Source organism: Ovis canadensis, chromosome 2 (genome assembly GCF_042477335.2).
Source record: "Ovis canadensis isolate MfBH-ARS-UI-01 breed Bighorn chromosome 2, ARS-UI_OviCan_v2, whole genome shotgun sequence".
In the NCBI taxonomy this organism is placed as follows: Eukaryota; Metazoa; Chordata; class Mammalia; order Artiodactyla; family Bovidae; genus Ovis; species Ovis canadensis.
In genome coordinates, this window is record NC_091246.1 from 235,659,508 (window position 1) to 235,673,489 (window position 13,982).

Consider the following 13,982-nt stretch of genomic DNA (forward strand, 5'->3'; position numbering starts at 1 on the left):
GGACGCTAGTGGTAAAGGATCCACCTGCCAATGCATGAGATGTAAGAGACGCGAGTTTGATCCCTGGGTCAGGAAGATCCCCTGGAGAAAGAAATGGCAACTCACTCCAGTGTTCTTGTCTGGAGAATCCCTTGGACAGAGGAGCCTGGTGGGCTACAGTCTGTGGGGTTGCAAAGAGTCTGACACAACACCACACACACACACACACACACACACACAAGAAAATATAAAATCTGACCTTTCTTCTATTAGTCTCTCCCATTAGAAGGAATGGTGACCTTTAAAATACTTGGAATAACTTCAGGGCGTATATTGATGAACTGCTTGAAAAAATTCAAATGGTGCTTTGGAACACAGGGCATCTAGGAGAAAAGTTGACTAGTCGTATCCCATATTTTTGTTCTCTCCTGTCTAGGTGAAAATTGCACTGGGCAAAATTCAGCAGGCACAGAAGACCTCACTCAGAGCTTTTAAAATAAGAGAAGGAGGCCAGAACTGAGTGGGATCACAACTCCAATGAAATAAAAAAAAAAAAGGCAATAGGGTTTTGAAGAGCTGGTGCAGGAGGACTGAAGTCCATCTCTGTTTGCTTAGGAAGAGGAAACTTCTCTCTTCTTGGCTGGAGGTAGTTTTGTAAATTGGAGCAAAGTGCCTGCAGAAGTTAGCCTCCCATCCTTCCAAAGACATAGGGACACTAACTCCTTTGATGACATTTCCAAGAGATGGGTCCAAGGTCCTTGAGAAAGACATTCTTGGGTGGTACAGTGTCAAAAGGCTTTTAAAAAATGATTTATATCTCATTGGGGCAGAGAAGCAATTTATAAAAATAAGTTCTCTAAAATCAATATTGTAAGAAAAGGGAAGTTTAGGGCCCAGAGTTAGGAATAAGGCTGCCTAAAATTTAATAAAGCTGAGGGGAAAGTTAAGACTGTCTTGGGTGCTCCTTTTGATTAAATGATTTCCAGGTTCTCAGACCAATATTTTTTCTGCCTTGGTGATATTCAATACAACCTCTCTGCTAGTATTTCACACAGATGGAAAGTGTTCTATCAACTATGGTTACATTTTATAATTTGTAGTGTTCATTTGAAGAAGCGGCCAAAATGAGATGTAAGAAAATCCACTGAAAGTGATCAGATTCTCTCTAAAGGCCAGGTTTATGGGCCAGCAGTGAGGGAGGCAGGGACATTGGAGAGTGTCCCACGGAGACCTGCTAATTCTCCTCAGTTCCAAGGCTACAGGCTGCCTCCCCATTCTCCACCCCACATTTTCACCACTCACAATGTCGTTCGTTAGAATTACAGTACAAAGTCTCAGTGGCCCTTGCACAGGTTACTAGTAAGTCCCAGATATGTCTTGTGCGTTGGGGTTTTCATCTTTGTAAGAGGAACAATATAATGATTTCTAGCAATTTTTAAGAGAAAGTTATTTGCATAGAAACAACAGTGGGCAAAGGGAAGCTAAATAAACTTATCTCAAGATGGAATTTAAAATGCTTGGGAGTATTTTATGTCTACATGTTCCTCTTATAAAAAGAGATTATTTAAAACACATGCTTATCTCTGGTTGGAGGTAATTAGGTCTCATCCTAGTTATCTTGCCAGCTTGAAATGCTTGAGTTTGAACGTAGATATCTGAATGTATTATATATATGTATGTGAGTATATATACGTGTGTGTGCGAGTGGTGAGGATGCATACATGCAGAAGAACACATACACACAGATATTTATTTGTATCTCTGAAAGCAGTACATCTTTTTTTGTGTAAATATCATTTATCAATCTCTTTGATTGAATACTATATATAATTAGAGTAATTCTAGGACAGATGATTATAAAATGAAAAATTCAATCATTCTCTGAGTCTAGGGGTCCCTAGGAGGCTCAAAAATAAGATTTATCTATGTGCTTAAGTGACTGGGTCTTTTCTCAAGGAAGGTGGCCCATAACTTTGCTTTTCAAAATGCGGTTTGTGTACTACCAGCCTTAGTATCACATGGGAGCCTGACAGAAATATATAATCTCAGACTCCACCCAGATCTACCACATCAGAATCTACATTTTCAAGAAAACTTTTGGTGATTCCTACATGCATTAACTTTTGAGAAGTACTGGTCTATAGATTCTGTGAAATTCACAAAGAATCTGCGATCCCCCAAATGGTGAGGACCCACTGCTACAGAGTAATGGTGGCTAACTTGATTACTTTTCTTTCCACTGAATTCAGAAGTAAGACAATATAGTAAAATTTGCCAGATATTTTCTGAGTGCCTATTATATGCAAGATATGCTGAGAAGTACAAGTTCTGTTCAGTTCAGTTGCTTAGTCTTGTCCGACTCTTTGCGACTGCATGGACTGCAGCACACCAGGCTTCCCTGTCCATCACCAACTCCCAGAGCTTGCTCAAACTCATTCCCATAGACTTGGTGATGCCATCTAACCATCTCATCCTCTGTCATCCCCTTCTCCTCCCACCTTCAATCTTTCCCAGCATCAGGGTCTTTTCCAGTGAGTTGGCTCTTTGCATCAGGTGGCCGAAGTATCAGTCCTTCCAATGAATATTCAGGACTGATTTCCTTTAGGACTGACTGGTTTGATCTCCTTGCAGTCCAAGGGACTCTCAAGAGTCTTCTCCAACACCACAATTCAAAAGCATCAGTGCTTCAACTCTCAGCTTTCTTTATGGTCCAACTCTCATATCCATACATGACCACTGAAATAACCCTAACTTTGACTAGATGGACCTTTGTCAGCGAAGTAATGTCTCTGCTTTTTAATATGTTGTCTAGGTTTGTCATAGATTTTTTTCTATGAAAAGGCGGTACAAACATGAATCAAATAATTACTCTAGGGAATATGGTACAATAGATTCCCAGTAGATCACACAGGAATAAAAATCATTACAAAGTTGAACCATATGAAATTGTCACATATACAGATTAAAAGGATTGGTTATTTTATATCATTTAGACTAAATATAAATAATACAAGGTGAAATGGGACAGAAATCAAAAGGAATGTTAACAAAGTAATATAAGCAGTTAAGTCATACTTCAAGACAGATTTAGGGAAAGGGTGTTACTAAACATGCGATGTTACACAGATGTGGTACCCTTAGGAAGAAACTCTATTTTGTTTACAATCTTCTTGAAAGTAAATAAACATCCTGGATGTCTTAGGTACATGATGGCAAACAGTAGAGGCTGGAAAATAATGGGAGATACACCAAGGGGAAAAGGGCTATGGGTAGGAGGAATTGGGAGATTGGGATTGACACATATACACTACTGATACTATGTATAAAATAGATTACTAAGAAGAATACGCTGAATAGCACAGGGAACGCTATTCAATGCATTGTGGTGACCTAAATGGAAAGGAAATCCAAAAGAGAGGGGATACAGGTATTAACATTTGTATGACTGATTCACTTTGCTGTACAGTAGAAACTAATAACAGCAGGGTAAAGAAACTATACTCCAATAAAAATTAATTTAAAATAGTGGCAGATATTAGTATATGATTTTCATAATAGTCTAGTAGGTGCTTTGTATATCTTATTGCCTCTAACATTAACCACTTTCTACAAGGTTGCTGGTGCTACTGCTCTATTACAGATAGAGGCACAGGAAGGCCAACTGATTCTTTTTATACAAAATTTTTTACTGGAGTCTAGTTGCTTTACAGTGTTGTGTTAGCTGCTGCTGTACAGCCGAGTGAGTCAAGTTATGCATACATATATCCGCTCTGTTTTGGATTTCCTTCCCATTCAGGTCACCACAGAGACCTGAGTAGAGTTCTCATTAGTTATCGATTTTATACATAGCATCAATTGTGTATATGTGTCAATCTCTGTCTCTCCATTCATCCAAGTCACAGGAATATAAAGGGGAAGAACCACCGCTGCAGTTCAGGTCTGCTGGACTCCAGTTCCTGTGTTTTTTCCAACTCTCCTCATGGAGAGTTTAATTAGAAATCATAACTAATAAGTCTGGTGCAGAAACCACTCTTAAAACTCAGGTTTGAAAAAATACGTTTGGTTATCATGGCTTTGCCTAATATAAATAGACAGCACTTAGGTCCACTTCCATATTCTCTTTTCAAACAATTAATTTTCTCACCAAAGAAATGTGTTATTAGATTGACTGGGAATAATCTTGTTCTAATCTTGAGGAGCAAATTGTAACAGGCTGTGTGTAGATTTTCACTGAGCATCTGAAGTATGGAAAGAAATAGTGGGTGGCCCACTAAACGTTTTTTGATATTTTGAAGGATTAAAGAATAAAAGAAGATTTAAAAACTTTCCAGCAAAACTAAAACACAGGAAGAACAATTTATAGAGGAAGATAAATGCTCATTATTTTAGTCTGTAGTTATCAATCACTATTCACGTATCTTATGCGAGAACATTCACAGTCTTTTATACAGTATGTCTTGAGAAATTTTATGTAAATTGATTAAAAATTTAAAATGTTAAAGTTTTCTTCAGCATTATAATTATTTATTTAATAACAATGAACATTAGTTTAATAGATTGAATGATAATAGTATTTTAAACTCTATTTTCAGTAACATTCTTTTCTTCTGGGAACTTTATTTTGGGCCTAGGAAGCTCCATTTTCATCTTTGGGACTGCTATCCTGTATTTATTAGCTTGGCGGGTTTGATATAGCCTAAAAAATAAATAGCATCCAGAAAGAAGAAATTATGCCATTTTGGCATCACATGGTATGAATTAGAATTTTGCTATTTTTTCCTGAAACAGAAGACAATTCTGGTTTTGATGACTCAGTAGATTAGTAGAAAACCAAGCTAACCAACCAATGCCTGGTGTCTCTGCTCTAGTTAAAGTGCAACTTAGTACCATAAACTTGAGAAGATAATATATGTTGGAAATCAGTGTAAGGGAAACTCTGTCAAACTTTAAGGGGTAATATTTAAAAGAAGTACAAGTAAAGTCTATTATAGGATACAAAGACGTTTAGATTCACATGCTATGGGAGTCTACATACTGCATTCATTTGGGCCTCTTACTGGTTTGTGCCAAGAGCAGAACACAGATAACTTACTAGTGAATTGCTTATCAAGAGCTACTATTTCTTACCTGTGAAACTTCAAAATCTGCCCGTAGGTTTCCAGATGTTAACCCACTTAGGAGGACAATTTCATTTTCTTTTGGCTGTTGGACATTCATGGAGCTTATAAGTTTTGGAAGATCTGGTGAAACACTGACCAACTTCTGTAGAACAAGAATCTTTATTAGTTGAGATAATTTATTTTCACTTCCAAAATACTACCTCAAAATTATTTTACTTGCAAAACTAATATACTCATATAACTATTCATAATATAGATGACTGAATCTACTAAGATTATTACGAAAAGAGATTGTATAAAATTGAAGCATAAAGGTTTAGATTGGAATAGAAAATTTCCTAAATATAAAGATTTAACAATTTTTAGCTTGAAGTCTCCCTAAGTAAACACTTAATGATTTTATTGTGACACCACAGGCATCCGTGGTAGTTTGGGAATTTTCTTCCCTTTTAAGTCCTTGAATAAGAGATTCATTGACTAATAATCATGTGTTCTAATGAAGCTAATAATAATAAAACTGCATGGTAAATCGCTTCAGTCATGTCTGACTCTGTGCGACCCTGTGGACTGTAGTCTGCCAGGCTCTTCTGTCCCTGGGATTCTCCAAGCAGGAATACTGGAGTAGGTTGTCATGCCTTCCTCCAGGGGATCTTCCCAACTCAGAGAACAAACCCGAGTCTCCTAGGTCTCCTGCATTGGCAGGTAGGTTCTTTACCACTAGCGCCAGCTGGAAAGCCCCCAGTAATAATATTAATAACAAAATAATTACTGGCATTGATTTTTCTCTATATGTGAGGTACCATATTAAGGACTGCATGTATGTTACATTGCTACACTCAGTCACTGCAATACCCCTAAATGAATTAGGTAGCACTATCACTTTATTTTCACACATAAGTATCCTGAAATCCAGAAAGATGAGATGAACAACTTTATGTAGCTAAATCAGCTTATGTACGCCCTTAGGCAATAGCCAAAGACTGTCTCAAATCAGTCATAAATTTGTTAAATACAGTCTTTTATTTTTGCTTTAGTCTTTTATTGTGCTCGACATATATACTTTTTTTTTTTCATATCAAACAAAAGAATGTTTATTTGATACAAAAAAATAATCAAAACCTGAGAACACAGAGAATACTAAGAGATTCATATACAACAGATTAATTAGAAATACACATCTACATATTTATTTTATACTCTGAAAATGTAATTTTCATAATATTACCAAATTTTCATTTCACATATAAAAATCTCATTAAAAATTAATATCTATCATCTATTTGCATATTTAAATACTGCAATAGCTGTCCCAAAGATCACTGCTGAAACATTTTTGTTTCCATGAAGATCATGTTAATTGGGGAAATAAAAGTGGGGAAAATGCTGTTAAGTTATAATGCATATTTTCTATATCATAAAGTTTGATGGAAACACACAGTTCTTAAGATGATAGCTTGCTTGTTCCTTCCTGCTCTCTCTGGTGGACTTAGCACCACAATTCTATAAAATGAAATTATTTGTATAATTTCTTTTGAAAATCTCTATAGTACTATACAGATGAGGGATATTTGGGGCTCAGTGGAAATCTGTAATAAATAATCTGTATGGACAATTACATTTGAAAATCTTCAGGTGCAGCACTGTCAAGAAAAAAAAGTTACAGGAGTAACTGAGTAATTTCAGATCCACCGTCCTATGGCAATCAAGATGCAAATGGTATACTATTATACATTAAAGAATGTTGTACCAAACAGTCAAATCAAACCATCTTCAGCTTTGGGCATGAAATGATAAATCATATCACACTAATGAACCCTTCCCCTTGTACCTACAGGCTCTGGTTCCAAAGGATTGAGTGAATCTTCAAGTTTTTGGATATTGTCAAGGATTTACATCAGAAATCTCACAACCTTGGATAAGTCTGGAATATTTATCTGCCATAGAATGCAAAAAATGTGAGTCCCAGATGAGTGTGGGGCTGAGAAACTGAGGTTAGATACAGAACATTTGATGAGAGCAGCAAGAAGGAGGAAGCCAGAGGGAAGGGCTAGCTGGTATCAAGCAGGTTTTGGAAAAACTTTGGAAAAGTCATCACAGAAAGAGTGCTTGAGTGCACAGAGAGGGGCAGTAGAAAAGTCACTCCTAGGCACTGGGGGTGCAGGAGAAAGAGACTGCTTAGGAAACAGCCTAGTCTACTTGGGAAAGCAATTCTCAAATGTAAGGAGAGCAAACTGTGTAGAAAAATGTCAGGAAGAGGTCAGGGAGATGGGCTGTGATGAAATCATCTAATTAATGAGTCTCCTACAAAGCATCACTGAGGCAGAGTCATGGTAGGTCTCCCATCAGTGAGCCAGCCCTTGAAGGGAGCTCCCGGAGTTCAGTTCCCCGAGTTACCTGCTGCAGGCGCTCCGTGCTGCAAGCATCCTTGTTCACATCCAGGTTCACAAAGCAGACCTGGGGAAAGGGCAACAACTGTCAATTAAGTGAAAACCAGGACAGTCCTTTTGAAGAAAGCAGGAATTAGTTGGGCGCAAATGATTCACGAGTCAAGTATTTTCGTATAGTTGATCTGGCATAGAAACAGCCGTCTTACCTTTGAGCTTCTGCGTGGGTCTCTAATATCCTACTCATGATTCTCACTGATTCCACTGAATGCCCTCTGCCTTTCATGACCCAGCAAACAAAACAAAACCACTTTGTACAGAACCAGTGTAACAGTCTCAACAAAATCTTCAGGTTTTCAGAGGGCTGTTAAATCTCATGAAACAGAAAAAAAGCTTTTAATAGTTGCAAACTCTTTATAATTGCAGCAAATATTTCTTGCTGGTTCTCCCTTTTCTCTTATTTCCTGCTCCCTTTCTCCACCTACTTTTCATACCATGTACTATCAATGGAGTTCTCCATGTCTCATTATTTTAGTTAATTTTTAATGTATTTAATCTTGTTGTAAACTCTGACACTTTTGTAGCTATCTTAAATAAGTGTCTGGATAAATAAGAGTGTAAAAACAATAGTTATAAGATTAAATAGTAATTCAGAGCAACAGTCAAAGAATTGTTTTAATTTAAAACCATCACATGCAGACTTGGAATAACAGACTGGTTCCAAACTAGGAAAGGAGTTATGTCAAAACTGTTTATTTCCACCCTGCTTATTGAACTTCTAGGAAGAGTACATCATACGAAATGCAGGGCTGGATGTAGCACAAGCCAGAATCAAGACTGCAGGAATAAATAACAACCTCAGATTTGTAGATGATACCACTCTAATGGCAGATAGTGAAGAGGAAATAAAGAGCATCTTAATGAAGGTGAAAGAGGAAAGTGAAAAAGCTGGCTTAAAATTCAGCATTTAAAAACTAAGATCATGGCATCTGGTCCCATCACTTCATGTCAAATAGATGGGGAGAAAGTGGAAACAGTGACAGATTTCATTTTCTTGGGCTTTAAAATCACTGTGGATGGTGACTGCAGCCATGAAATTAAAAGACACTTGCTCCTTAGAAGAAAAACTACCTAGACAGCATATTGAAAAAGCAGAGACATCACTTTGCTGGCAAAGATCTGTAGAGTCAAAGCTATGGTATTTACAGTAGTCATGTACGGAAGTGAGAGTTGGACCATAAAGAAGGCTGAGCACCGAAGAATTGATGCTTTTGACCTGTGGTGTTGGAGGAGACTCTTGAGACTCCCCTGAACTGTAAGGAAATCAAAGCTGTCAATCCTAAAGGTAATCAACCCTGAATATTCATTGGAAGGACTGATGCTGAAGCTGAAGCTTCAATACTCTGACCACCTGATGTGGAGAACCAACTCTTTGGAAAAGACCCTGATGCTGGGAAAGATTTAGGGAAAGAGGAGAAGAGGGCTACAGAGGATGAGATGGTTGGATGGCATCACCGACTCAATGGACATGAGTCCAAACAAACTTCAGGAGATACTGAAGGACAGAGAAGCCTGGCGTACTGCAGTTCATGGGTTCACAAAGAGTTGGGCACGACTTAGCAACTGAACACAGCCACAACCACATCACATTCATTAAAATGAACTACCATGGGTATTACTATACATGAAATAGATAACTAATAAGGACCTACTTAATAGCACAGGGAACTCTACTTGGTGCTCTGTGGTGACCTAAATGGGAAGGAAATCCAAGGAAAAGGGGACATATGTGTGTGAGTGGCGGGTTCACTTTGCTATACAGCAAGAAATTCACACAACGTGGTAAAGCAACTATACTCTAATTTAAAAAAAAATAAAGGAACAAAAACAGTAGGACCATAAAAAACTGGATGAGAATATTAATTACCTGAAGAGTTAGTGAGATATTTGGACTTAAGCAGATACCTGAAAGCATACAGGGGTTTCTGATTTCAGTTAGTTGTCTGGGGGCATGCTTTCTTAGAGTCCATCATTTTTCTTTTTGGGGTTGGAAAAGAACCATAAGGGAAAGATTTTGGGAAAGGCCTTAAAAATTAAAATAGTTATATATTGATGAAGTATAAAGCTCACTATTGTTTTAATCCTAATTATTGAGAGATTTCTTCGAGTTTCCTGGGCTCACAATATCATTGCAGTACATTTCTTGGATACAGTATTTGCTTCTTAAGAATAACTTGATGGACATTTGGAATAAGGAAGGGTGTGAAATGCCACCCACACTCTCAATCTTTTGGTTAATAGGGAGGATTTGGGCATGAGACCTTTTGCATACAGAGCAAATGGAAGCATAAAGAATAGGTTCTTCCTGGTTTACAATCTAGAGCAGTTTGAGAATATTCATATAATAACAGTAACTCTGCCCTTGGATAGCTGGTTCAGTATCCATTAGTACTCAGGGACTTTTCATTACAGGCAGCTGGGATGGCAGTTATTGAATTGATTAGACAATTTTTCATTCACCTTAAAGAAAGGTGCATTACCTGGCCCCTGGGCGTCACAAAGCTCTATTATCCTATTTTACAATGAAAGAGGGCAAAGCAGAGAGACCCAAGAAAAGCATCTATAATAACCATTTCTCTGCCCTCTGATACTGTATTTCGTTTCTGAAGATGAACAGTTTTTAGAATTAATTTTGTGTTATAATGTGAAACTCTGCCTGTGTTTGGAGGAGGAAACTCTCCATACTTGCTGGCTGGACTAAGACTGGAACAAAGCAAGACATAAGCCAGTTGCTTGCTTATATTGTATTGAGTCCACACATCTTTCTGGATGTTGGTGGTAGGGGAAGTTTTTAGGGCCTGATATACATACAATTTTGGGAGACATTCCTTTAGAAAAAGAATGATAAAATCGAAAAGTTTAAATTAGATGTGAAAGTGACTATTTATTTAGAAAGAGAGAGGAAATCACAACAAATCTCAAATTTAAAAAGACTGACAAATACCATAAACACAAGAACTTTCTGAAAAATGCTATTTTTATTAATAAACAGCCTGGTACACCTACATAATATTTTCCCCTACAGTGCTGGCTCAATACTCTGATTATCTCTTCATATAAAAGCAGTTTTATAATATCATTTTCTCTAGCAAGAATAGAAAGATAATTCAGCCCCAATACTGTTGATTTTCATTTTTTCAGCTTCACAAACTTATATTGATAACGTCTTGCACATTTTCCAGGTTGTTGTCAAATCCAGTGAGAAATCACTAAATAATTTCTTTCACATATAAATGGCTATAGGTATATTCATTCATTTTAATACTATTAAAGCTTATATTCTACAAACTAACATTTGGATAAATTCTCTTTTGATTCCTACTGAAAAAGAAAGACAAGGACATGGTACATTTATAATTTTCAATGCTATGTTACTGAATTTTCCACTGGGGAGAACGTCTGTGTTGTCTAGACACCAATGGAACCCAATCTTGTATTTGTAATTTTACATGTTTGGGACTAGAATTCTTCACAGACTAGCTCCTGGTATGTAAGCCTTGTTTACTATTTTATATTTCTGGTATTGGGGATGGTAGGACACATTCAACTGGAAAACTGTCTCTCATCTGAAATCTTGTTGGTGCAGTTCTGGCTGGGTTACCCTCTGTCCATGACAGGAGAATTCAGGAAGGCATTCCTACATTCCTACATGGATGTGATCTCAAACTACATAAACATATCTCAAGGAAATACAAAGCCACTCATTTTCTCTTGAGCCAGACCCCACACATGTCTGGGGTCACTCTGATGACCCTCCACATGAGAAGAGGTAAGATGCAGGGAGTCTGAATGGAAAGAGACAACTGCAGTTTAAATATCTTCAATCTGAAAATCACAAAAACATATAACTTTGTGAATACCTACGAGGGGATCCTATGTACCCGAGGAGCCCTGAATTTGAAGCTTTGATAGTTTTACTTTAAGTGCAGTTCACAGTGAAATGGTCTCTGTGATGGAAATGCTCTTAGGATATGCTCACTCTCTGTGACTGTGGACTGTTTACTTGAGATTCAGCCATCCTCTGATGCTGAACTCTGAGTGGAAAGTGTAAGACAAGCCTCTGTCCAGTAGGACTGGGGAATGGTCGCTATGGAGTGGAGATTGTATAGGTTGTATAGGAGACTGTAAGGGCCCTACACATCCGAGGTTCATGGCTTGGTGCTGGGTGCTGAGAAGACAAACAGATGTTTTTCTCGCTCTCAGAAAGTTTTGGTCTGCTGAAGACTGAACGCATCCCTGCAAGGATGACCATGCAGTGTTACAGAAGTAACAGGCACACGTACTGGTGGAGGAAGCTGGGAAAAGGGATTCATCACAAATGGCATCTCTGAGAAGACAGATTTGAGGTGAGCTTGGCAGGCAGGCAGGCAGGACCCATTTAATTAGCAGAAGAGGGAAAATGGTACAAAACAATGAGTGGATGGTTTTCCCCTGACCAGCTGTTGAGAAATGAATGATAAGAATCTCTGTATTAAGCACAGTCTGACGAGAAGGAGAAGACAGAGGTTGTGAAATCCAAGGCAAGGAAAACTTTCTAGAGGAACTCGAGAGTCCTTCTTTCTGAACAATAAAAGACTCTGGGAATAATTCAGCAGACTTTTAAAAGATGAATGAAAGGGGAACTCATAACTTTGTGATACACTTCCTGTGCAACAAGAACTGGGTTAGAATTAGGTATTTCCATTCCTGCAAGTGAGACTGCTCCCATGTTATTACAGGAAGAAACTTAAACAGGAGGATATTATATAAGGAAACTTGGTAATAGGAAGTTAAAGTTTCTAACAGCTTAGGGTGAGAGTAATGTATGACCAACATTAAAGCCTGGGAGATTATTCATTATGGTTTAATGGGCTGCATGGAGGCTGAGTCTGTATGTCTGAGACATCATCCAATTAGGAATAGGTGTAACTGCTCTGTGTTGACACTTTATCTCAATCTGGAGTGATGTTACTGTTCAGTTCGGTCATTCAGTCACGTCCGACTCTTTGTGACCCCTTGGACTGCAGCACACCTGGCTTCCCTGTCCATCACCAACTCCTGGAGCTTGTTCAAACTCATGTCCATTGAGTAAGTGGTGCCATCCAACCATCTCATCTTCTGTTGCCCCCTTCTCAATCTTTCCCAGCATCAGGGTCTTTTCCAATGATTCAGCTGTTTACATCAGGTGGCCAGTGTATTGGAGCTTCGGCTTCATTATCAGTCCTTCCAGTGAATATTCAAGACTGATTTCCTTTAGGACTGACTGGATGGATCTCCTCGCAGTCCAAAGGACTCTCACTGAGTTATCTGTCAAATGACTGTATGTGCAAATCCAAATACAGTAAGTCCTCGAAATATAAACTTTAATTTGCAGACCTTCAAAGATGTGAACATGCCATCCATGATGAGAAAAAGAGAGCTACTACCCAGACATCACCGGATCATTTTTTCCAAAAGGTAGATAGATTTGAATCCAGCAAGGAATCAGAACCTGTGTCATTAATGTCAGAGGTGAATGAAATTGCAGCTTGCCCTCCATCTGCTATTGCTGACAACCCCTCATGTCTACCTTCTCCTCACCTTCTCTCCCTCCTCCAGTCAGTAACTCTTCCTGCCTGTTCACTCAATGCCAGCCCTTGCTTACCAGCTGTTGCACTACACTACTGTGCTTTATTTTTTTGTATTTCATTTTTGTGTATTATTTGTGTGAGAAGTATTATAAACCTACTATTGTACAGTACTATATAGTCAACTGTGTTAGTTGGGTACCTAGGCTAACTTTGTTGGACTTACAAACAAAGGGGACTTAGAAATGTGCTCTTGGAATGGAACTTGTTTTTTTGTAGGAGGCTTACTGTATGTCAAGTGATATGGGGAAAATTTTTTTAAATTAATTTATGTATTTTAATTAGAGGCTAATTATTTTATAATATTATGGTAGTTTTTGCCATACATTGACATGAAATAAAGTATTGGTGTTTACTTAATTACCTTTGTTCTTGAGCACAGTTTATTTCCTTCAGCCTGGACTATTCATTCATGAGGTCAGAGTCTGGTCATCACTGTATTCTTAAGTGCTTACAATAGCCTGGCATTTCACAGATGCTCAGTGAATCCTTGTTGATAAATGTATATGTGTGAAGTGAAAGTAGTGTCACAGGTGATAGGTGTAATAATCATCAATTTAACTAAATATTTTCCTTATTTTCTGCATAGTTTACTTCTAACAAGAATGTAAGAAATTAAACACAGAAGTTATAGGATGATTAACTGTGCTAATATGAATTAGGCTGTTGATATTGCTTAAAGTGCTTAAAAATTGGCTTCTTTATCCCCTAATAAGGATTTGCTAAAAAAGAGAAACAGGCAAAAAGTTGAGAACCATAATCAGTTCAGTTCAATCGCTCAGTCGTGTCCGACTCTTTGCGACCCCGTGAATCGCAGCACACCAGGCCTCCCT

The 13,982-nt window shown here is 37.9% G+C and overlaps 1 protein-coding gene across 1 annotated transcript in view; it reads right to left on the minus strand.

The window, feature by feature from the left end:
* SPHKAP (SPHK1 interactor, AKAP domain containing) overlaps window positions 1-13,982 on the minus strand; it is a 190,067-nt gene that overhangs the window by 34,711 nt on the left and 141,374 nt on the right. Inside the window, exons 4-5 of the mRNA XM_069578388.1 lie at window positions 7,494-7,553; window positions 5,107-5,241 (exon numbers count right to left, since the gene is read on the minus strand). Coding sequence (XP_069434489.1) covers window positions 5,107-5,241; window positions 7,494-7,553 — 195 coding nt within the window. The remainder of the gene's footprint in view (window positions 1-5,106; window positions 5,242-7,493; window positions 7,554-13,982) is intronic.